Here is a 26,216-nt window from a genome sequence, read left to right on the forward strand (position 1 = left end):
TCTCCTCTTCAAGAGCTGTTTTCTCTTGTCTAGTGTTCTATTTCTCAACCAGATGATGAAAGTTATCTCCCGAACCCTCAGCATATAGAAAAGTTTCACAGGTGCTAGATTTGGCTCATAAGAAGAAAGTGATAACATCTCTGTTTTTTAGTTATTTTAAAAAAAGTGTGCTATGCAGCCTAGCAATCTGTTTAATGTGTAAATTACATACCCCTCATACAGTTGTCCCATGCATTGCGAAGAAGATTTAGCTAATTAGATACCAATTTAACATGTGCAAACTAGGAAGGATTGGATTATGTGACTGAATTAGATGTTCTATTAGAGATTAAAACTGCAGGGCAACTCTTGTAAGATCTTGGAGTACAAATCAAGTGTCTTGAAGTATGCGTGATCAAGGAAAACTACATGTGATGAAATAGTTTATAGATATTTCAGAGACCAGGGTTTGTGGCTTCAACACAAAGTCTGAGTAAGCATAGCTGCCAAAGCAGGCATCCTGGGCACTGGAGGCAAGGAGAAACCTTCCACCACCCTCTTCACTAAATAGCCATGGCTTTAATTGTTGCCTAAACTGCAACTCATTAGAGGTCTGACACAGGCCGCCAAGTAGGTGAAAGAGCACCCACTCATGGCCTTGTAACAAAACAAGATTAGGAGGGCATTCTTGGAGCTAAGGTTGCAAGAAGGCACATAAGAAGAAAGCCTTTTACCTAGATAACTAGAAGCTGTCCCATGAATGGAATGAAACACAATGAAAGGAATGAAACGGTGACCAGGGTTTAGAGTGAGTTTTTCAAGTCTTAGCTTGTGCAACTCTTTGATTGTTGTCCTTACTGTGTTTCACCTAGGCACATTAATTATCAATCTAGCAGCAATATTATCCAGTATCCTTTATAGATTCACATGCCTGAATCATTCCCCGTCGCCGAGGCGCGAGTCCCACGGTAAATTACAAAAGTAGTGCCATAGGTAAATAATAGTAGTAGGCTAAAAGTAAAAAGCCTGAGGCCTAAATCTTAGTAGCCTATCTACCTCATTATAGTAAAAAGAACCAAAAGACCGCTCCAACCAATCAGCTACCAGCACCCTCTAGAACACTCAGCAGAGCCAATTCTTCTCAGATTTTCACCGCATGTCGCGTGGAAGGGCGTCTCCCTGAGTGCCACTCAGTTTTTTTTTCTTCTCTTCAACTCCATGATGTCTGACAGGAAAGCTCTGTTCAAGCCCTGCAGGACCTGTGATAAGAAGAGGGTCCATGTTGATGACCAACATAAGGACTGCATGTATTGCCTTCATCCTAAGCATGAGGCAAAGGTTTGCAAGATCTGCCGTACCTTCCCTACTAAGACTCTTAGGGATAGAGAGGCAAGATTGCTTTTGTGGCTCAAATCCTCTTCGGCTGAGGATGACGACAGAGCTTCAACTTCTAGCAAAAGGGCTAGATAACATGACGGCTCTTCAAGTGAGAGAAGAAAACACCATAAGTCTTCCCATAAGACATCTGACCCTTCACAAAGGTCACCTATCATTTCCTCTGCGTCAACGCTGTCTCCTCCGTCCTCAACGCTCAAGGAGTCTAAGAAGGCGTCTACTTCAAACACTGTGAGTAAAAGCCTTGTAAAAAGTCATTTTGATTCCATCGTCGCAGATTTCTGTGACTTCTTCTGCCCCATCGTCGACTGCTACTGTCTCGACGACGGCAATAATTTCGCCTATGCTGTCTACGAGAAGAACTATAACTTCCAAGAAGCCCGTTGTTGAGGCATCGTCTACGAAGTCGACGTCCACGTCGTCTAAGCCTTCACCGTCGACGAAGTCGACGTTAACGTCTGCCCCGTCGACGATGTCAGTCGACGACTTCATAGACTACTTCATAGACGACTGTACCGTCGACGACGACACCATCATTGAAAATACCGTCGACGGCGATCCAATCCACTACGATCCAATCGACTTCTACCCAGTCGACGAAGAGCCCGTCGATAACGGACTTACCTGTTCAGTCTAATATATCATCTATGGCAGTTGTTCCTACGCAGTCAACACCTATATCATCTGGGCTTTTCCAGCTCTAAGACTTTTCAGAGACAGGATTACAGCAAGATTTTCCCGGCTTGCGCATCTCCTAGAAACTTACGTTCAGGATGATGACTATAAGTACGAAGACGATGAGGGACCTTTTGGCATAGCTCACCATCCTTCTGAGCTCCACGTCAAGTGTCAAGACGATGACTAGGATTACCAGGAACAATATTATCAGGAGGAACTTATGGTTCCACACCATAGAGTTCATCGTAGAGTCTCACCAGCCTAAAATGAGCCACCTACCTCCTATGCTCATACAGGATCTACAGGACATGCTGTCTGATTACCGGCAGAGGTTTCCCCCACAACAGGCTGTTCCAGAAAATCCATCCCTACCAGCGGTGGTTCCAGATCCTTTACCTCAATCTGAGGTTCCTGATACAGCGGCTCAGCCTTCAGGCCCTCCTCAACATGGACAAGACACTACCTTCGCTGAAGATGAGGTTGGAGTGGGCGAACTGCCCGATAATACTCATACTACAGATCCTTGGGACGAGTACATTATACCAATGCCTTCCTCCGCCTCTTCCTCTACCATCTGATTCACCCCCGGAGGATATCGGCGGTGTTCACAATTTAATGCAGGGGGCTGCAGCCAGATTCCGATTGCCTGTTACTGTCGAATAGACAATGCTTCCTGCATGATTTCAAAGAAGAGTCCAGGAAAATCGCAAGAGCTGTTCCTATTATTGACTATATCTGGAATGAAAGGGTTAAAACAATGAAAACGCCTGCATCTATTCCAGCAGTAGAAAAGAAATATCGTGCCCCTGCTAACAGCCCATCGTGTCTAATTGGCCATCCATGACCAGATTCGGTCATTTCTCAAGCCGCCCAACAGAGATATGAAAATCCAGCAACACCCATCACTACACCACCTGACAAGGAAGGACATTGTCTTGACCTTATAGGCAAAAAAGTTTCTACCATGGCAGCGGCCTGTAGTAGAGCTGCTAATTCCCTAGCAATAATAGGCCGTTATGACCGTCAGATGTAGTCCGATATGGCTGGGCTTATTGACCTCATTTCTAAAGACCGCAGGCAGGAAGCAAAAAAGATTTTGCTAGGAGAACGTGCAACATCTGAAACTATAGATTTTGCACTGGACATTGTGAATACCAACTTTCGTCAACTTGCAGGTGCAGCAGTACTCGGATGTCAAGGTTGGCTTAGAGCCACCACTTTCAGGCCTGAAGTGCAAACAAATATTTTAGACATGGCCTATGACAGCGAATCGTTGTTTGGTAAACACATTGATGAAGCCCGCTTAGCTATAAGAACTGACACGGATACCGCCGGATTGTTAGGTGCTCTTCAATACAAGCGCGGATCGTTTAGAGGCGCAAGAGCACGTGGTTTTTCATCAAGAGGAGGATACCAAAACCAACAAGACGGGCAGTACCAACCCCAGTATAGACAAACTTACAACCAGTCATCTTACCGGCAATCCAATACAGCTAGTTTATTCCGTCAGGGTGGTCGAAAGCGGTCACAAAATCAAGGTTGTGACACTAACAGGAAACAGTGATTTCCGCAGGGAGCCAACCAAATTACCTTCCATACCTGTGGGTCCAAAATTTCCAGCTTTAGTAGACAAGTGGCAAGAAATTACTTCAGATCATTGGGTCTTGACCCATGAAAGATACCAATACTGGATAACTGTAGTTACAGGTAAGTAACTTGTTTTCTTTTGTACCATCGGAAGGGGTTTCATTAAGTAGACTAGAATTCCTAAAACAGAGCTTTAGGGCAATCCAGATCGAATGTGATCATTGCATGTACTTTAGTTTTAGACTCGAGTTGAAGAAACTGTTTTCTTTAAAGAACGCAATAGTGAAAAGCACATCCCTGATAGAGACCTAATAAGTAGGTGAAGAAAAAAGCCAGTCGTCAAATTTGACTCCAAGATTTCTTAATACCATAGAGGGGGAAGGAGCCCTACCCAGTTTAGTTGGCCTCTACTCCTCTGTCCAGCTTGACCACTTCGACCTAATCAAAGAATCTGTATTAGTGGTATTACACCATACATCTTATCCTTCCATGTAACCACTTATCAGAAGACCGCATTTAAATGCGGACTGTGTTTCCGCAGGGTTTTCCTCAAAAGAGAAAATAAGGTGTCATCTACATAAGATATGACCCGAAAGCCAAATGCCTCAATGATAGTAGCTAATAGTGCCATGTACACATTAAAGAGTGTCGGACTAAGCGATGACCCTTGAGGGACACCCCATTTTACAGGATGAAAGATGGGGAACAACTAAGACAACTGGCCCCCTATTTGCCAGATAATACTGGAACCTTCAAAGGGCCATGTCCCCTTCCCTACATTCAGCAAGTCCAGTCAATAGCACTTGATGGGATATGTTATTAAATGCCGCCGACAGACCTAAAAGTATAAAGGCAGCACTCTGCCTCTGGTCCAGATAATATTTAATAGTTTGAGACTTCAATCAAGCCGTCTCTGTACTCTCTAGATTGAAAACTCAACCGGGAGGGATGTAGTAACTCCTGTTGATCCAGATATATGCTTAGTTGTTGATTAACCAACTTCCTCAACACTTTAGAAGGTGCTGGAAGAGGAAAAATGATCCTAAATTCCTCAGCCTTTGTAGGGTTGGGTGTTTTAACTCACCCCCGACCCCTGCACTACGAGGCTTCTTGTATTGCCAGATGAATCTCATTCAGGAGGATTCTACATAATGAAAAGCAGTGAGGGAGAACCAGAATGGATGCGAAAGTGTTGGAGAATGATCTTAATAGGGTTACACCCACCACCCCTTCCTTACTGAAGCCAATCACTTTAGTGCATAAAAGCGATATTATTATAGAAGAGGGATTCGTAATTTTTATTTTGCTATCTTAGTAATGATGTTTTGGTTCTAGTTTGATGGAATGTGATATAAACCGTGTCATTTTCAGTGCTTGGTCGGTTATGTAATATCTGGACATATTTTTATTTAGAAGATAACCAAAGATCGAACAATAAATGTGGGCCTCCTTCTCAGTAGCCTTATGTCTGAGTGAAGCAACCACCAAAACAATATGATGCTCTAACCTGAATGCATAATAGTTGCTTACACAAACATTTTACATTCAGCTTGTGCAGCATAAAAGAGGGAATTTTTGGAAGCTTTTGAGGTGTTGCAGAATGCTTCTAAATGAAAGGCAAAGAGCTGCGGAGAGCTCGGATATCTGTCTCCATCTTTTATTAAGATAATTTACCTATATAGCAAATGTGTGCGCATAATAATTGTACCCAATGTTGAAATAGAGGACTAAACCTTATGTCTTTTAGAGTGATGCAGAGAAATGGCTAAGAGATCCTGTTAAATATTGTCTTGGCATCCAATAGGAGAATGCTAGATTCTGATTCTAGACTAACCGCTACATCGAACTAGACCAGTTCTCCTTCAGTACCAGTAATAGAGATTCTCCAAAGTACTGTATCATGCATTCAGGAGACATAAGTAATTGTTGGGACTTCGATCACCATAATGTCTTGTTGTGGGACATCCATTGCAGAACAACATAAATGGAACTAAAATAGCAACCTGAAGAAATAGCATAATTGGAATGCTTCCAAAAATGCTTGAAAACAATGAATGTACAAAAGACTGAATAACTCAAAGCATAGTCTGGAACGAATAAACAAATCCAGACAGTCACTTAAAAAAAAGTGTGCCACTCTAGGTGTGTTAAAAGCATTAATAACACTGTGTATTTGCTTACCGAAATGCTGTGGCAATTGGGTGCGTAATAGTGATTGTTCCTCATCTAAGAAACTGGTTACTTTGAAATAAAGTGGCTCTTGTGCGTATGTTAAAGGCACATCTTTTTGGAACAATAAAGCTTTCAATCGGCTCAATTTATCAGTTAATTTGTGAAAGGGGGCTCATCGGCCACCAAAAGTTGGTACTCCCCCAATTCCAGTAACTTCCCCAATAGAATGTGTGTGTGTGGGGGGGTGAGGGGGGGGGATGTAAGCTATTCATTCAGCAAGTCACATCCTTGGTAACAGTGACTACATAAGGGACACCTGGTTTCTTCCTACAGCAACATTGACCATTTAAAATTACGTAGCTGCCATTGGAAAGTAAACCAAATTCAGCCTTTATCACTGTATGGGAACACCCTTCAAATAACAAGCAAGGTTAGCCATGCATGTATCACAAAATCTATGTTCTCTGCAAGAAGTTCCACAGTTGTGTAGACTACCAAAAACCTCTTTACTTTTATCCATGCATCTGTACTGACAAGGGAGATACCAAGCTTCAGGTAAAGTGTGCATTTATTTCTTCATACCTGGCCACAGGAAAATGTTATAGCAGGTAAAATGAAAAGTTGATAAAGGGAGCGCAATGTAACTGTGGATCAGCCAGGTGACTGAAGGAGTTTCAGCTATTGTAAGCGCAGTGTTTCTACCTTTCTATATGAAGGATTGTGTAGGTCGCTCCCTTCCTCGTCATGACTTTCTGCATGCATATCAAATTATAAGGCCAACACAATTCAGTTGCTTTCCAGTCTTTCCATAGCACTCAGTTTGATTTGAAATACTGCAACACTCAATTTAATTGTAAAATCGATCACTGACTTTGACCATGTTGAAGCATAGACATGCCATTTTGTATTATATGAAATGCTCAAAAAAACAATATTATTAAATTAATAAATACGTGTTGACAAAGTGGTCATCCCATTATCGAGAACTACCAATGGTTTTTCTCAATTTTCCTGATATAATTGTCTTAACCTTTCAGCAGCTTCTTGTTGAGAAATTTGCCATATTTCAGTATATAAAATGTTTAGAACGTGGAGCTCTAAGACACAATAAAAAAAATCTTGTAAATCCATGTTATTAGAAAAGAGTGATAAGTGATCTATAACTGCGGACGGGGTTGTGCTAACCATTGATGGCAAAATGTCCCTACTTTATAGTTAATAACTACTCCTAAGTGTTGGGACTGAATATACTCTGGGTCCGGCCTGCCTGCTGTAAACCCCTTGGAAGACCTTAAAAAAACAGCATTACAGTGATTTTTATCCTCGGGCCATAATAACCACCCACCTGAACCAGAAGATGATGAACTGTATCTTCCATTTTGCATCAGTTCTGAGCTGTGTTTCAAATAAATTAATGAACTGTTGCCAATGATCACATTTTGCAAAAGAGGTAATTTTTGGCATTTTTAAAATGTGAATTTTGCTAAAACCAAGACGTGTAGTCTGTTTTGTTTTGTCTAGAAAAATAACGTGGCGAGTTATCAGATAAGCCCTAAATAAAGCATCAGTGCCATGGACCTGCCAGTGTTGTGTACCTCAAACAGGTGTAGACTCCAAATTGTCCTTCCAATATTTATATCCCTGTAGGACCAGATGTGAAATAAATTGATTGGAATAAATCAATGTCTGTGTGAACATATTTTTCTTCGGTGGTGAAGGGGTAAGCTTATAAAAATATTTATTTTTTTATTTTACATAGTTTTATATAGCGTGAACTTGACCCAAAGCTATCGGGTATCGGAGCGCTTTACATAGCACCAGTTGCGTTACATGAGTAAGAAACCAGATCCGTGGAGACATTGTAGGAAGCTGGCATTTTGTTTCAGTTGCCCTGCCCGTCCCCCCAAACACAAATTTTGCCCCGTTAGAACTACTGGGTGCTAGTTTTTGACTGACCCTGCACTGAAGCGTGCTAACCAGGCTCCAGTGCCGGTAAAATAGTTTAATTGTAACACATTTGACACACGCGTTGGCATCTCTTAAGTCCCTAGTAAGTGGTACCCCTGGTACCAAGGGCATGGGTACCAATGAAGGTCCCGGAGGGCTGAAGCATGTATTACGCCACCCTAATGGACTCCCATACAATATACAGATCATTGTGCAAACCAGGAGTTAAAACACAACATGGTACATGTGTGCCATGCCAAAGTCACTACATGTAATAAATGTAAGGCACTTTTACAGCAGGCCTTGTAGCCCTAAGGCAGGGTGCATCCATTACATGTGAGGGCATTCCTGCATGAGCAGATATTGTCTGACACCATGAACTCAAGTTCACCTGACTCAAGAAGGAGAAAGAAGAGCCATAGTACGCAAAAACTCAACACTAGCTGTGGACTTGGTGCCAAACCCTGCCTTCCTGCTCCTGTCTTGACAATTGCAAAGACTCCATTCGTCCTGCAGCTGTGAATCCTCCAAAAGTCTTGAAGGGCTGCCAGCACATTGCCAACTTGTCAGCATCTCGCTTGAAGTGAAGGCACCACGTTCCTGAAGATACGTGTCGCAATGCCTGATGCACCGATCTGCTGACCACCAAATCCACTGACTTAGCAGCCACGAGGAAGAGGTCACCTTGCTCCATGAGGTCAGATCCATGTCCTCACTATGTTTGAAGGCACCAGGATCCCCAGGAGCAGACCTGTACGAATAGCCGTGGTACAGGACCCCTTGTAGCAACTAGGGCTTGTTTGGTGTCTATCCCGGGCCCACCAGCTCCAAAACCAACCTACCTATGACGGACATCTGCTTCACTGAGGCCAGCATCAAGAGTGGCCCTGCTGTCCTGTCCTGTTCTCCAAGTCGACCCCAAAAGTGAGAGCCTCCTATGCAAGCGACCTGCCAGACAAAACACCTCTGCACCCAAACCAGAGTCTGATCCTACCGACAGTGCCTGTTTGCGCAAGAACTGAGCCCCCCCCCCGTTGGGTTCTGATGGACTTCTCCCCAAATCCCCCTTTGGATGATTTTTCTGCTTATAGTTTTCTTCATAGACCTCGGTGGTAGAAGTCAAGGCTACTTTTGCGACCAGCACATCTGCACCTGGGCACCCCAGGGTAAATAAACCAAAACAGCTGGTGGTTCTAAGGACCTTGGCTCCTACTTGCCTTAAGTCCAGAAGAAAAGTCCTATAATGTTCTCCATTGTAGTCAATTGGGCTTTAGAAGCCAAGTAGGCACTGTCGAACAATGCCTAAACTTAAACTTAATTATGGCCAAATATATCATTGTTAAAAAATCCCCTCTTTATTTAGGTTTTATGGATTTGAGTTCCGCGTTTGATTTTGTTAATCGTTCTAGGTTGTGGTCACTTTTGCTCGATTATGGTTTGGATGACTCACTGGTGTATTTTCTTTCTGACCTGCATCGGGACTTAAAAGCCAGAGTACGAATTAATAATGATGGTGATCTGTCCAATGATGTTTTTATTAGCAGAGGAGTTAGACAGGGCTGCGTACTCGCCCCACTGCTTTTTATTTTATACATTAATGGATTGAGTAGCACTTTATGTAGGATTTGTAAGGATGTCCCAATTATAAATGGCTCCCCCATTACTACCTTACTTTATGCGGACGACGCAGTACTAATGGGGCGTACCCCGAATGCCTTACGCATTTTGATCTCTGGGTTTGTAGCCTTTATGTCAGATCTTGGTTTAAATACCAATTTTAAAAAATCTTTCATCATGAATTGCGGTCCAAAAAAGTACAATATTACTTCAATTAAATCTGGTAATAATATTCTACAATGTACAAATAGTTTCCCTTATTTAGGGCTGTTGTTCTCCAATTCAGGCTCATGGCAGCCACATGCTGCGCATGCTAGGAATAAAATTAGTAAGTCAATTAATTCAATTTTGTCTCTCCGACAACCCAAATTGGCTGATGTCGTTACACCCCTGCTTAACATTTATCGCACTCAATGCCAGCCAACGGGGACTTACGGTGCAGAAGTGTGGGGTTACTGTAACAGTAAGGCTCTCCAGTTGGAGGAAAACAGATTCTGTAGAAGGGTGTTGGGGGGAGTCCTCAGCGCCCCTACATTTATTTGTCATAATGAACTGGGGCTGCCTTATATTGCTGATTTTATTAGGTCTAGGCCTGCTCTTTTTTGGATTAAAATATGGTTAAATCCAGCAGCATCCCTAACGCGCAGTATAATATCCGACTGCTTGTTAAGTGATAGATCACAGTATATTCCCTGGTTAACTGCAGTTAAGAATAGTCTGGAAAGTGTGGGGCATGGTTCTTTATTTAGCTCCCCTAGTTCTATTGTACCTGCCCACAAGAATAACATTAAACAGGCATTGCTTGTCCTCTATAAAGAGGAACGCATGAGTTCAGAATCTATCAAACCTGCTGTTATCAGATATCTGAGCATTATAGACCCAGGCGGTGATAGCCTGGTTAATTTTTACAGATACTTATCACTACCTCTGGGAAAGTGGAACCGGAGTCTCCTGTTTAGGTTTCGGGATGGAAGCATAGTTAATTTGCTTAGCTTCCCCCTTGGCTATAACATTGGACTCGAAGAGCGGGATTGCCCATGTCCTCATGGTGGAAAACAAAGTCTGTTGCATTATCTCTTTTTCTGTGGCTATTACAAACTGTATACTTGCAAATATTTAATTCCGATTCTTCGCAAATATAACATCAGAGATCATCATCTGGCATTAAAAATTTTTCAAATGTTACATTTTGATGATGTTATACATACTTTAAGCTGTTTTATAAAAGCTTGTGTGAGATCGAGGGCAAGTATGGAACATGGATAATGGACAATAGTTTTATGTAATCTGGCGCATTTTTTTGCATTTTATTCTATGCATTTTATTAATTCACTGGAAATTGAACATAGACTTAATTGCATACGTGTTTTGCTATAAATGATTGTTTTTAGAACTTTGTGATTAAGTACCCCAGTGATTAATGTTTTTTCCCTATTACGTACTTTGCACTTTATATTGGTACTTCGCACTTTATGACATATATGCTGCTTAAAATCTGTATTTTATAACAATTTTTTAAACATACGTCTTAACTTGTTTTAATTGTATTCATTCTGTATGTACTTTTATGGATGTATTCAAAATCCGAATAAAGATCATTTGAATTGAATTGAATTGAATTGAAGTCCTATAAGTCGTTTGCAAGTGATCTTTTGCAGTGTATCATTCTCCCATAGGATAACAGAACCACTTTTGAGCTCATGCCTCAAAAATGACAGCTGTATTTTCTAAGTATCTGAAAATTGCTAACTCAAAATTTACTTGGCTAATCTTCTAGATCTTGGTGTATAAATATAAACTGGTATTTTTTATAAATTGGTGTTGATTTTCTTATTGAATGTCTCACTTATTGACTCTGTGTGTGCAACATATGCAAAACACTCCCATCTGATAAGCCTAAGGCTGCTCGACTACAACCAGACATAGAGTACCTTAGGTTGCTAGAGCAAGCTCTTGGCCTCCAGTAAGGGATACATGGGCTCTCTGCACAATGACCTCCTTTTAGTACTGTTCTAGAGAGCCAGCTTCCTACAAACATGGCCAGAAAAATAAGGGACCTTCTTTAATTTGACTTAGAACTACCCACAGGTGATGTTGTGTAGTGTTCCCACTGTATAATTAAAAACAGCACATGGAGTACCTGCCCTATGTAAATGGTGATGTGCATAATGATGGTAACAAAACATTTCAACATGATTTGCAGAATTAAAATGCAAATCTTTATTCTCATATTACAATGTACGATTCGAATTCAGATGGCATATTAGAACAGTCATAATATCTCGTTCATTAGAAATGGAACTTGGGGTAATAATGTCATCCAAAGCAACTTTATAAACATGGAATTCGCAATGTTTCTTTGACCTAAAAATGTCATGGGGAACTTTACATGGATAGGAAACACAGTAATGTTCACGTGGGACAAGTCTCTTTGGAACGTAAGTGATGAAGAATGGGGATCTGGTGAAGTTCTGGTAAAGTATGATCAGGAAGATAGTGTCCATTCAATAGCGGAAAGAAAACTGTAATAAATCCAATCCAGAGGTGGAGAAAAAGAGTGAAAAAAAAAATCACCAGTAGGACCATGGGGGAATCAAACAAGTTTGTTTCAGCCAAAGAAAAACTGTATGTGTACCTGATAATAAAGGTATGTGGAGAGTCGGATGAAAAATCAGTGTCAACAAAATAACCACAGTCAGAGTAAAAAACAGGGACCTCAGCGTACAAAGGAGAGTAGGTAGGCACCGCCAAAGGTGGTTAATGGTATATAACTTAATTGCAAAGAGAAACTGTGGAAAACAGCAAATGCACACTAGAAACACAACTTGTGTTAACTGAAAGTTCAGCATCTGAGGACCCCAGTTAAGGTGTAGAAAGATAACGACTGCTTAATGCATGTAGAGGGAGTTTGTGCAGGCTAGGGAGAGGTAACCAAGAATTACCCAGAAACCCTGTGGCCTTCTATGGAGAACTGGCCACATGGTGGAACTTAATCAAATCAATAATCTTGTAGTTTCTATTAACCAACTGCAATTGATGGCAAAATCACAGTTCAAGTACCTTGGACAGCAAGGACCAGTATACGGTAGGATGGGACAATCTTATTTTAATCTGCAATATTCTCTCAGACTAAATGCTCGGGTTTAGGTATCCTGCCAGGAATCGCTGGTTGCTCCTTCCCCATGTCATTGGCAGAAGCTTCAGAATTCAAATTAGAGAGCCTATTTTGGAAATCTTGTCATTCCTGTAAAACCGCAAAACTTCCATTGATGTCAAAGGGTGCATCTCCAGCCACTGTACCAGAGTTATCAAGGTCTGGAACATACATTTGGATACTGAAGACCTTCTAAGCAGATTACTTAATTCTGTCTGAACTCCGTATAGATGATGGATCCAATTACGACTTGAACCTCTAACTGTAATACTCTAGCTGTTAGGGAGTCATGATTCTTCCGTTTCACTATTGAATTTCCCTCAGGATTATAGGGGCGTAATAATGCATATAAACACCCATGGTGCCCTTACCATCTTGGTAAACCTTAGAGGTGAAAACTGGTCCCTGGTCTGAGTGGAATGTTGCTACTGCATATGTACTGAAAAAGTCTTGCAAATCTTTAATAACTGAGCAGCAGCTGATCGCTGTGACAATCCCCATAGAAATCAAGAAAAAATCGACACCCACCATGATAAATTTAAAGGCACAATACAAATGGTGTGGTCAGCAATGATCTAAATAGACACATTGTAATGGCTTATTTGAAACTAAAAGATGTATGCAGTGGGTGTGCAACAGTGGACATTTAATTTGTGAACAAATGTCGGAACTAAGGACAATCTTTTTAGTCTGTTTACAAAGAACCTGCCCAGTATAGTTTCTATAGTAAAGAAACTGTAGCCCCCCACACCAGCATAATCCCTCATGAGCAGCTTTAAACTCTTAACTCTAAACTGTGGTCCGGTTGGGTATCACAGGAAAATGGGATGTTTTAAGCACTCAACACATAGGAGTATTTTGCTGAATAGCCTTTAGGTAAGGGCGCAACACTAGCCGAAGCAGTGATCGCAGCCCCAGTGTAGTCGTCTATCCTCTTATGTGACCGAGTAATCCCAGCTACAGAAAGTCTGAACAAACGTCTTAGCACCTTGATTAGCTAATTACATATCTGCAACATGTACATCAACATGTTGGTGAATCAATGTATGAATTACATGAGGCCGTGGCAAAGCACCCTTTAGTGCTGCCACTTTGCTCCATAAAAGCTCATGCTTTATAGCCTCTCCTTTAGATTTAGTCAATCTATTTAAGCGTCAATAAGGTAAATTATCATTAAAGGCCTGGACGCAGTAATAGGAATCACACATTAAGTGTGAGGAATTCTGAATCCGTATTCTGCAAAGCTAGAACTAAAACTTGCAGTTCTGCCAGCTGAGTGGTACAATCATCAAATGTTTATTGTGCCTGATGTACACCATATTTTCTGACACCTTTAACTGCACCACATGCTGCCAAGTACTTCTACTTAGTACCTACCGCAGCGTGGGCTTAACCATCAGTGTATATAACAATTACAAAATTCTATTGATCCAGAGGCAAAATTTCATTAGACACTGGGTGTTCTTCTTCATACTTGGGGTATCCCCGTGTTTGTAAAATGGGATCAAAAGCACAATCTACGTCAGTAGCTGTCAAGAAACTGGTCCGCTGGAACCATCTTGGATGTAGGGCTTTTGCAGTAGGAATGCTTGTGTTGATCGTCTAAGGCCGGAACAGGAGACACCACAATTATTTGTCCCCCCTGTGCCAATGGCCTTTCCTTCAGAACAGCTGTTTGAATTGCAGTCAAAAAAAATTCTGTGGGTGCAAAATGCATTTCCGCTTTGGAATACTAATGCCATATGTATGTAATCGGTACAAAAGGGGGTGGTAATGGACGGAGCATCTGAACCAATCAAACACTCTCACCCAGTCTAAAGATCTGGGTTTAATCCATCACCGTTCTTTAGCCCACTCTGCCACCCCAGTTCAGACATGGCTATATGCAAATCAGTCTGACCCTGTGCCTCATGGGAACAGTCCAGCCCGAACTGCCAAGCCATGCCTTCCCTGACCGGAAACAAGGTATGATCAGGCATGTCGATGACATAACGACCCTGTCAGGACCCACATCCTTACCCCTAGGGTAGATAAAAAGTACAAGCCAGCAACATCTGACCCAGCGTACATAGGACAATTACCATAGGACTCCCTAGTGGTGTCCAAGGCATGTGAAAGGGTCAACTCCTAAACTACAGGGGGTGCTCCACCCCCAGATAAAGAATCTACGCTTAATAATGCTTTGGGGAAAAGGGTAGCCTCTCAGGCAGCAAACTTGGCGTATCTCTAACACGCAAGCACTGCTTGCCAGGTATGACAGGGCGCATTGGGACGAGATGGAGCAGTTGCTTTAATTTCTGCCCGATGAACATAAATCTAAAGTGCAAGACCTAGTGAGAGAAGGGCAGCTAATTTCAAATAATGCAATCAGGTGCTCCCTAGATGCTGCAGACACTGCTGCTAGAGCTGTAAACATCAGTGTCCTTTTAAGAAGGCACGCCTGCCTACGTATTTCAGGTTTCAAACCCGAGGTTCAGACTTCCAGTCAAAAAACACCCTTTGACAAAGAACACCTCTTTGGCACTGTGGTAGATTCCTCACTGGAAAAAATGAAGAAAGACAATGAAGTGGCCAAATCCATGGAAGCCCTTCAGCTAACACAAGCATGTGGTTCTTTTCGACACTCTTACTGTGGAGGGTCCAAAAATACCTCCTCAGAGACGATCACCACGTACAAAAACAACCAACTAGCCAACCCTCTGCTTCTAAAGGTTATTTTAGAGGGGGTTACAGAGGAAATAACTTCAAGGGCATAGATAGAGACTCAAATACACCTCCCCCTTCCAACACAAAGCAGTGACTTCCCCACCCTGAACATTTAACACCTGTCGGGGTGTGGAGAGGGGCGACTTTCAGATTTCCTCTCCGTCTGGCAGTCCATAACAGACAATTGGGTGTTGGAAATTATCCGTTCTGGTTACTGTCTGGAGTTCATCCACAATCCTTCAAATATTCCCCCAAAGTTACACAAACTTTCACTGGATCATCTTCATCTCCTCAAACAAGAGGTTCAATCTCTCCTTCTGAAAGGGGCTATAGAGCCTGTACCACCACAACACCACGGGTTGGGCATGTACTCCTTTTCCTTTTTTAATACCCAAAAAGGAGGATTCTCTCAGACCAATATTGGTCCTTAGAGAACTAAATCTTTACATACAGTCAGACCATTTTCTCATGGTAACACTTCAACAAGTACTACCACTTCTGCAAAAGGCTGACTTTCTGTCTACTCTAGACTTAAAGGATGCCTACTTTCATATTCCAATCCATGTCACTCCTCGCAAATTTCTCAGATTTGTAGTAGTGAATCAACATTACCAGTTCAAGGTTCTCCTGTTCGGAGTCACCACTGCCCCCAGAGTCTTCATGTGTCTGGCGGTAGTCGCTGCTCGCCTGAGAAGACAACACATCCATGTCTTCCCCTACTTGAACGACTGGCTCATCAAAGCCATCACGTACCATCACGTATCCCAAATTTCTCCAGTACACTCGCAGAACAATTCACTTACTACATCGACTAGGGTTCACAGTCAATGTGCTAAAATCACATCTCAAGCCTATCAATACTCAAAACTACCTAGGAGCCACCTTAAATACTCAAGACTTTTTCCTTTCCCAAGGCAGCCAGAATTCGCAACATTCAGGCATTAGTTCTCCAGTTTCAATCCAATCACTCGCTTCCAGCTCAGTGTTTATGCAACTACTGGCAATGATGGCATCCTGCATCATGATCGTTCCCCATGCCAGGCTGCACATGCGCCCCCTTCAGGAAATCTTAGCGGGTCAGTGTAACAAATCACAGCGTCTGTTAACCGATCTAGTGTTGGTAATCGCGCTCTGCAGTGGTGGCACACACAAAACATATCAAAAGGATGGCCCTTCATAGACCTGGTTCCACAGACCATTCTAACAGTGGACCCGTCCCTCACTGGCTGGGGAGCGCATCTTTAGCACAACACAGTGCAAGGCTTATGGAGCCAACAGCAAATGTTGCTCCCCATCAACCATCTAGAACTGCTTGCAATCTTTCTAACTCTCAAGGCAATTCAAACTCACCTGGTTTGCAAAGCTGTCTTAGTTCGTAGCGACAGCATGACAGCCATGTATTACATACAAAAACAGGGGGGACACTCTTCAACTGTCCCACTTCGCCCAAGAAATCTGTAGGTGGGCCATTCACCAAAAAATCTATCTCCTAGTGGAACACCTCCCAGGAGTGAACAACCAGATTGCAGACCTCAGCAGACAGAGGCTGCAAATTCACGAATGGTTCTCCTCCCATTCTTCCAAGGGTATGAAGTCCCTCAGATTTGTTTGCCACACAATAAAACGCAAAAGGCCAAAGCTTCGCCTCTAGGTACCCACACCCGCTCTTCAAGAACAATGCACCATGGATGAACTGGTCAGGGATATTTGCCTACACTTTTCCGCCTCTCCCAGGCATTCCATTTGTGTTTCTGAAACTCAGGCAAACAGCCCTACACTGATCCTAGTAGCTTCCACATTGGCCCGTCAACCATGGTTCACATCCCAGTTGAAGCGGTCTCTGGTCCCTCATCAGAAGCTGCACCGAATATCCAGTCTCCTCACACAGAGCCATGGAGAATTCAAATACCCAGATCGCAAACAATTGAACCTCGCAATCTGGCTCCTGAAGTCATAGAGTTTGGTTATCTGAACTTTCCACCAGACTGCATGAACATAATCAGGGAGGCCAGAAGGCCTACCACAAGAACCTTTTATGCAGCTAAATGGAAAAGATTTATTTGTTGCAATAACAAACACATCAACCCTCTTGATGCTTCCATACAAAACATAATTTGTCATCTGTTACACTTGCTTACACCACCATCCGGCTACATTTCGCTGCAATAGCTATATAATACAAAATAGGCAAGATTTATCGCTGTTCAGTGTGCCCGGAATTAAAGCTTTCCTGGAAGGACTTAAGAGTCATTCCACCAAGTGTGGAATCTTAACATAGTCCTCACAAGGTTAATGGGGCCACCTTTTGAACCCATGTATAAATACAAACCACAGTTTCTCTCCTGGAAAACTGCTTTCCTCATTACGAATCACTTCACTGAAGAGAGTGGGTGAACTACAGCATCATTTTGTAAGACCAAACAACTTTTTGTTGCTTTTGCACCACCACACACGGGCAATCCTATCTCCAAAACAGGTATTGCGAGGTGGATTGTTAAATGCATTCAAACTTATGCAAAAGCAACTCGAACTGTTCCCCCTAGAGCGCATTCCAATCGCAAGGTAGGGGCACTATGGCTTTCTAAGGAAACATTCCCATAGTTGACATTTGCAAAGCTGCAATATGGTCTACGCCGCACGTATTCACCAAACACTATTGTGTAGATGTGCTAGCGAGACTACATGCTAATATGGGCCAAGCAGTACTTAAAACACAAATTCAGACAACTCCAGTAGCTACAGGTTAGCCACCGCTTTGGGAGAATACTGCTATATAGTCTATGCAAAGCAATTTATGTACAGCTCACATGCCTCGAACGGATAATGTTAGTTACCCAGTAAACAACTGTTCTTGGCATGTACAGGTGTAGATTCACATGCGCCCACCTGCCTCCCCGGGTACCTGTAGCTGCTGCAGTTCTCTTTAGTATACCTACATAAGCATGGACATCTCTATTCTACTCTTACTAACTCCATTCTCACCCTCTGCGGGTAAACAATCTAACAATGGAGTCGTTGCCCATGTGCACTATCACCTAAAGGAGGAGTCGCCTACCTAGTTACCGGAAAAGACTTCTTCGAAGAAAAACAAACTGCAAACATCCAGACCCAACACTAGATGGCAGGAGTATGCAAAGCATGTGAATCTACAGCTGTACATGCCAAGAACAGATGTTTACTGGGTGAGTAACATTGTGCATCTGAGTCGGAGAGCTGCTCCAGCTCCATAAAAAGATGAAAATATTACCCATGTTTGTTTTTAGCTCTCCGTGCCCACTGGGTGCCTTGTTCCTGCAGCCTCTATTGCTCCAATTCTTATTAGGTTCCTGTCACATTGGTAGGCTAGAACCTCTATAGAATCTACAACAATTTGAATGATTATAGCCCATACGATTCCAGAGCGATAACATGTGGAAGTTATATTAACTCGACTAGTGACTACTTGATGCCACTATAACTTGCACATGTGCCACTGATCGATTTCGAAATGGTCTCTGCTGCAAATTTTGCTAGTTGTCCAAAACATTAATTTAAACGGTCATTTGGGTGCTTAACTGGTTACAGGACTCCATTGACTTGAATTGTGACTGAAATGTTCAATAGTACAGAGCCTTTATGGTCACCTGAACAAAGGATGAAATGGCAAAGATTCTCAAGGGAGGCAATCCGGTTTTCTTTGAGTGGTGGGGACGTAACCTTTCTTAGGATGTGACACTAAAATCTGAAATTTGCTTCAAGAGCCGCATCTTCCCGACTCTATATGGTCTCCTACAGAAACCTGAAACACCTTTTACTTAATAGTCTCCTTTATATCTAGCTCTGTGATACACTCACACAAATCTGTCCCTACTTTGATTCCCCCACTGTTCTCTTGACACTTATTTAATTTGCAATTTTGCATCTATATCTCTTATACCATCCTGATATACCTAACTCTGCTTTTCAGACTTTGCCCTCTTAACTATTTCCCCATCTCCCTTACAGCTTTCTTTCACTTTCCTCAGTTTCCCACAAACTCAATGTTGGCCCATTTGTATAATGAAGTGTTGCATTAGGTTTAATTTCCTGTGCATTGTTTTTAAATTCAATATAGACTTTTTTGTTCTATTGAAAGCCCAGCTCTATTTTGTACATCATGCAGCGACTCCTCCACTGTGTATAATTCAAACATGTATTTTACAATGTGAACCTATTACTGCATGCTTTAGTATTTTTTCATTGAGCCTCGCCGTAATGCCCATGGTCTTCGGCTCTAAGCAGGAGCTATGTTGAGCAAATTAAATTCATAAAAAAGTGATCATATGCATGTTATCTGGTTGATATTTGGTGTCTAAACCCATTCCGATTTTCCTCCTAACTATTTCAGACTTTAAATCCCAACCTGAACCATCGCCTGTATTGAGCCAGCTGACTCAACGACAGCAACACCAAGTACAACAAGTTCCTGCTCCTCCTCCTGGACTGGAATCCTTTCCATCGCAGTTGAAGCTTAGAGAACAGTCACCAGTCGATAGCTCAGCGGCGATTAGCAAGATATTGCAGCTTCCCAGCATGACTCAAGATAACCAAGCAATGTCTGTTCAGCAAACGCAACAGCAGAAACAGATGAAACCTCAGAAGCGAAGGATTGCGCCTGCTTCAAAGGTTAGTAATATAGTAAGCAGTTACGGTCTTCAAATTCATTGTACTACATTTGACTTTATAGAACTCTAAAATGTGTAGTTTAAAACTGCAAAGTCAGTTATAATGTTTATCATGTACATGCCTGAATGTTTAGTTTTGAAAGGACTTCGTGGTTTTATGAAAATAAACCTGATTAGTTTACAGATTTGTAAGGTGATTTTATTTGGGCTAAGAATTAACTTTTTTTTTATAAAGGTATGCAGAAAATTAAAGTCCAAAGAATGTTGTCTTTATTGGGGCTACATTGTGTATGTATTCAATTTCACTTGCAGCACAGAACAATATAAATTTACAAATAGAACTGCTGGCTCATTGGAACTTGCAAGACCTAATTGGGCCATGTTTAATGAAATGTAAAGTTCATCCTGACCCCAGTGAACAAGTTGAAGGAAAAGGACTTTGTGTCAACAATGCTAATTTGTAATAAGGAACCTGAAGGAAGAAAATGACTGAAGAGAATTTAAGTATGGCCTTTTAGGACAAAAGGATTGTAGTCTTTCTCCTGTGAAGTGTGCAACAATTCTAGAGCGTAGAGAGGATTACCAAAATCTTACAGTGGATCAAAAAACTGCATTTGTATGAGCCCTTCGCTGACATTAGTGCCTCTCTACATTACAATAAATCATTTGAAAATAAAATATTACTAAAATGGCACATTGTGATTGATACTTCTGACTTCAGTTTCCTCATCTTGTGAATATTCCCTAGATGTCATGCTAGATCCGGATACTTTAAAATAATACTCCTCTATGTGCTGGTATATAAAATCCACCCACGAGTGTGGGCGTCAGTTCTTTTCTTTCTGAAACTTCAGATGCATATCTGAAGTTTCTCCTTTGACTTCAGGATGAACTTTTCATCAAACTTTATTAGGGTGGAAGTCAAAATGTTACCTCTTAAGACAACAGGCTTTTAACCAAGTAGGGACCGTCGCAAAGAGGTGTCTATGACGGACCCACATGATGTATGTTTGGTGTCTGGGGTCGAAAACAAAACTCTAGGTACTGCGATGAATGCTCCCAGATGAATCTGGAGGCCATACGGGACCGCCATCCCAAAATCACCGAACACAAGAAAACACCACTGGTTAAAGCTGAGAAAAAGGCCCCTGTCCAACTCCCGGAATTGTCTTGTTCAAAGTCTTACTGGTTCCTGCACTGTGCCTTTTGGCCTCCAGTTGGACTTTCGCCGACAGGTCTTCCCTTGACAGTATGTGCTCTTTGAATTGTATGTATGTATGTATTTCGCATTTATAGAGCGCATTATCACAGTCAGGTCTCTAAGAGCTGTCAAGAGAGAGAGGCACGTCCTTGTGAGAAGTTGGCCTGATATATGATGCTCACTAGTTCTAGTGATCACCTTGTATCAGTCCAAACAACCCTTATGGTGAATGGTTGTAAGTCAACCTTATAGACCAGCTATCCTAATGGTAGCATGGACAAAGCAGTCTTAGGCTAAACTCTTTTGGCATGTGAAGCCAGCTGGTTTACCACAATATAACCCCTTGAATGCCAAGTGAAAGGACACCACCCAGGTTGTTATGAAAATAAACAGTATATTTATTAATAACAACACCTCTGAACTCTTTGAGGTCAGAGGGCTAAGCACATGACAATCTCTTACAAAAAATACTACAAGTCGCACAAAATTACAATGGTGCCCTAGGGGCACGACAAACCATATACTGAGTAAGTGGAATGTGAGAGTCTATAATCGGAATGGAGCTGTCCAGAGGCTGTAGGATCGATGGGACCACGCTATACTAACTTCAGGTAAGTAATAGGAGGCCCACGGAATGCGTGTGCAGAGTGTGAACTCACACGCGAGATGCGTAACAACGTCTATGGACAGTACAGTTCGAGTTAAAAGGTGAGTACGGACAATCCTGTAGGTAGGACAACGACTGTGGAACGGGACACTAGAACAGTTAAACTACCCTTGAGCACCGAAATGCTCTTGTTACCTCACCCACGGACTGCGGGTGCACAGGTGTCAAAGTGCGTCGGGTTCTCGCGTTGAAGTCTATGGAGCCTGAAAGAAAAGATGATGCAGGCGACCAGGAGGAAGATGCCCGGTGCAATCCAAGGGTGGATTGTTGAAGAAGGAGACCTGAAAGCAGAGGGGACAATGTTCACAGTCACTAGCCAGTGACTGGAGTGGAACCAGGAAGGAACCAGATGTCGACGTAGCGATCAGGTGAAGAGTGGACGCTTGACTCTGCAGCCATGTGGACCAGGAGGTGTCTTCGACGACCAGGATGGAGGCACGAGATGTCCCACGCAGGCTCTCGCTGTCGGCGGTGTTGGATCCGGGATTGGACTCAAGAGGCCTTGGCAAAGGCAACCCACGCGGTGAGTGAAGAAAGCGTCTGGTGCGGACTAGGAGAGTCCGGGGTGCCCCTCTTTTGGGAGGGAGCAAGGGCCAGTCTGGAGCAACCAGACCAGCAGTGAAAATTCAAAGGTTCTTCATCTGGGAGGTCACTAGCCAGCCGGCAAGTGACCAGACAACGCGTCGAGCAGCAACAAAGCAGAAGGGCCCCACGCAGATCTCGTGGATGCTGGAGGGCTGATCTTCGGTGCAGGGGCTGCTCGGGGCTGGGGCTTCTCAGTCCCCAAAGCACTTGGTCGAGTTTACCTCGGGAGTCGTGCTGGAAGCGAAGTGCAGGTTCGTTCAAGATGGCCAGTCCCACGTGTCTCGTCGCACCCACGGGTCTCAGCTGTGCTGTAGATGTAGGTTGAGGTCGGAGAGGTCTGGGAATCCGGGTCTCGTCGGGCTCTGAAGTCTGGATCCTCGAGGGAAGACGACAAAGTGAAGCCGCTGGACGCTTGATGGTGCCTGCAGTTGCAGGGTGGACACTCCTTGCCCACAAGGGAGATTCTTCAGTCTTCTGTGGAGCAGAACGTCGAAGGCCAGAGTTTCTTCTTGTTGAATAGTTCAGGATAATCTAATTTGGAATGGGACCAGCTCCTACCTTTATTCTCCTAAAGGGGGCTGCACTACTGACTAGGTCCCTCCCCTGGGTGGGACCAGGAAGGGGGGTGGCTACACCCCCTATCCTTTGTCCGGTTTCCCGCCAGAGCTTGGGCTGGGATGCCCCAGCAACTGGTTTGAACCGGTGTATGCACAGGGCACCTTGTGTGCCCCAGGCATGTCTCATTCCTTTCAGGCCTCCCTACCTTAATACACAAAATCTTGTCTGGGGTGGTGCTAGCACCTCCCAAGGCAGGAAACCCTTTGTCCAGGCCCTCCTCGCTGGAAGGACTCCCAGCAGCAGGAGGTCAGACTTGTGTCTGTGGTGGCAGCATCCATTTTGTGATGCTGAGGCTCGAGTTAACTTTAACCGGGGTTCACAGTTACATACATGTCGTGTCCCTCTAGAAGGGTGGAATGCTACCCCCGTCGCCAGAATTGGCGAGGGGGTAGTATTCCAAATCGTATGACACCTTACTCGACATGTTTTGATAATGTTATACCAGAGTTGGCATTTAACCGCGAGGTTGATAACGCTATACCATATACTCTTAAGTGCATTATCATGGAACAGCTATTAGGACTTGGTTCCGCAAGCTACAAACGGGCTCAGCTCATGCCAGAGCACCATCTCACATAATTCCAAGCACTCTGACTTCAGGATTGATAAGGCCTTCCATAGGAGTGACTGATAGGAATATATGTGTCCATTTTAGGGTTAGATATAGGTATTCTATATCTACAGCAAAGGGTGTTTACACCACCTTGCCCCAGCTGTCATCCAGCCAGTTGTGTCAGATTTAGGTGGCCAGCCAGGGGTGGCATAATACATGCTTCAGCCCCTGGTAGGCCCTGGGTACACCTATGCCCTGTGTACAGGGACTGATCAGGTGGCCCAGTACCAATTGGTAAATGCACCTAAAGTACATGGTTGTCAATTTAGAGAGAGAACCGCTAGGTTGTGGGTCTGATTAGCCGGCCCACAGCCAGGGAAAGTCGTAAACCAGTGAAGCAAAAAGCAAAAATCTGGGGTGACCATAGGATTGCAGACCCCACTCTCCTACAGTCCTGGCCTGGGGAAGTGAAGTGTTACATTTGGAGAGAGCCCCAAGCTTCTGAGAAGAGGACTGTTTTTAACTTCTTCCTAAAGGGGAGAAGGACGCGTTCCTTGCGCAGTTTCTCCGGTAGTTTGTTCCAGAGTGGGGGGATGGAGGTGGAAAAGGCTCTTTCCCCGTTAGAGGTAAGGCTGAAACGAGGACATGCCTCTGAGGATCGAAGTACCCTGTTCGGGGTGTGGAGATTTAGACTATCTTTGATGTACGTGGGGGCTTGCCCGTAAATGTCCTTGTACGCGATGCAGAGGCCCTTCAACTTAGTTTTCTGCTTGACTGGAAGCCAGTGCAGCTGTTGAAGGAGAAGGGTGGCATGGGCCCCTCTAGGAAGTCTGAATATTAGCCTGGCCGCATCATTCATAGTGACCTGGAGTCTGGCAAGTAGCTTTTCTGGGAGGCCAATGTACAGGGCATTTCCGTAATCAATACGTCAAACTATCATGGCCGACCTAACCAGTCTGAGAGTGGCAAAAGTCAGGAGGGGGCAAGCTTCTGTAACTGTCTCATCAAGCCGGCACATGTTCCCGCTACTGCAGACACCTGCTGGGTCATGGATAATTTAGCGTCAACTTTGATGCCTAGGCTCTTAACAACCACTGCCGGGTCCAGGTCGGTGCCCAATTCCTGAGGCCAGAAGAGATTGATCCAGGGATTCGAGTCGGTGGTGATGTCCAAACCTTGTCCGGGTTGACTTTAAGGAAATTGGCAGTCATCCAGTTGGCGATAAATTTGAGTGTGTTATGTGTTCTTGTGTGGGAGGCTGGGGAGCTGTCGATCTGGATGATGAGTTGAGTATCATCAGTGTAGTTGTAGATCTGACACTCCATGGTTTTTAGAGCGACTATCAGGGGCTGTAGGTAGGCATTAAAGAGGAGGGGAGATAGCGCTGATCCCTGCGGGATTCCACAGGAGAGACTATCAGCGCGTGGTCTATCAGCTGTACTCTCTGGGATCGACCACTGAGGAAGGATGTTAACCACCTGAGGGCTGTGCCCTGGATGCCAAGGTTATGTATCTGCGACAAAAGTAGGTTGTTGTTGACCGTGTCGAATGCCGCGGATATGTCCAATAAGACCAGGGCACACGGTTTTTTCTTGTCTGCCCGAAGCCTGAGATTATCTAGCACTGCTAGCATAACCATTTCCGTGCTGTGATGGGCCCTGAACCATGCCTGGTTGTGCTGCAGGAGAATTTACTGACAACGGTGCCGGTGCCACCCCCTGGGCCGGCTGACTTAGCACTGACATGTGCAGAGTTTTATATAGCGCGAACTAGACCCTAACCGAATCAGGTATCAGAGCCCTTTACATATTTTCCAGTTACGTTACATGAGGACACACTTTCATTTTAGGCACGGGGAGATTAGGTGATTTGCCCAGAATCACAGAAGGTTTTGGCGTCATTACCGAGACTCGAACCCAGATCCCCAGGTCCGAGGTCGAGTGCCCTAGCCGTTAGGCCAACTCCTGCATCCCATTGCGCTATCAGACTCCAAGCAGAATCCTCCTTGACAGATATAGCACCTTGCTCTCACCGGCAGGCAGTCAATTGTCAATCCTATAGATTGCAACACCTTGCCATTACCATATGGTACAAACCCCACTTTATACAATCATTTTCAGCACTTACTTAAAGAACAACAGTTCTAATGAAGGAGATAGTTATGTCACACAATATAATTGGAAAAAACTGTATGAATAACTCCAAGGTGCTTGTGGTCTGGATACTTGTCCGGGTATTTGTATCCCTGGTCCTGCTACAGAGGAAAGGACCTCCCTAGTGGTTATGTGAACAGAGGCAGAAGTCTTAGACCTGCTGCTCACCACTATGAAAAAACACATGAGTTGGCTTGGGTGCTTCAACTTGGTCAGGCTCCTACAGAGCCTTGATTGCCACTTTGATTGTCATTTAATGAGGCCCTCATGGCTATCCTTTTGGGCGCTTGGGTAAAGCAATGTTTGGGTGCATCTGGTAATGGGCAGGCCACTTGTCACCATCCTTCTGCACTAGGTGGCCCATCCTTTCTTACATTTGACACCAGAGATTGGGGATATAGGTGTTCATTATAAAAGCCAATCCCAACACTTTTCCTACCACTCCACCGATCGTGAATTGAAAAGAATAGAGGCATTTGGTAAACTGATTTTCTCCTTTGAACCTTACTCTGACGCCTATGAATACTACCAGCTTTCTAGGCTTCTATTCCCATTCACTTT

The 26,216-nt window shown here is 43.6% G+C and overlaps 1 protein-coding gene across 5 annotated transcripts in view; it reads left to right on the forward strand.

Moving 5' to 3' along the window:
• UBAP2 (ubiquitin associated protein 2) overlaps positions 1–26,216 on the forward strand; it is a 1,803,012-nt gene that overhangs the window by 819,044 nt on the left and 957,752 nt on the right. For all 5 annotated transcript variants that reach the window (XM_078674719.1, XM_078674718.1, XM_078674717.1 and 2 more), the window contains exon 13: positions 19,602–19,879. In XM_078674719.1, the coding sequence (XP_078530845.1) occupies positions 19,602–19,879 (278 nt within the window). The remainder of the gene's footprint in view (positions 1–19,601; positions 19,880–26,216) is intronic.

Source organism: Lissotriton helveticus, chromosome 2_1, assembly GCF_964261635.1.
Source record: "Lissotriton helveticus chromosome 2_1, aLisHel1.1, whole genome shotgun sequence".
Lineage (NCBI taxonomy): Eukaryota > Metazoa > Chordata > Amphibia > Caudata > Salamandridae > Lissotriton > Lissotriton helveticus.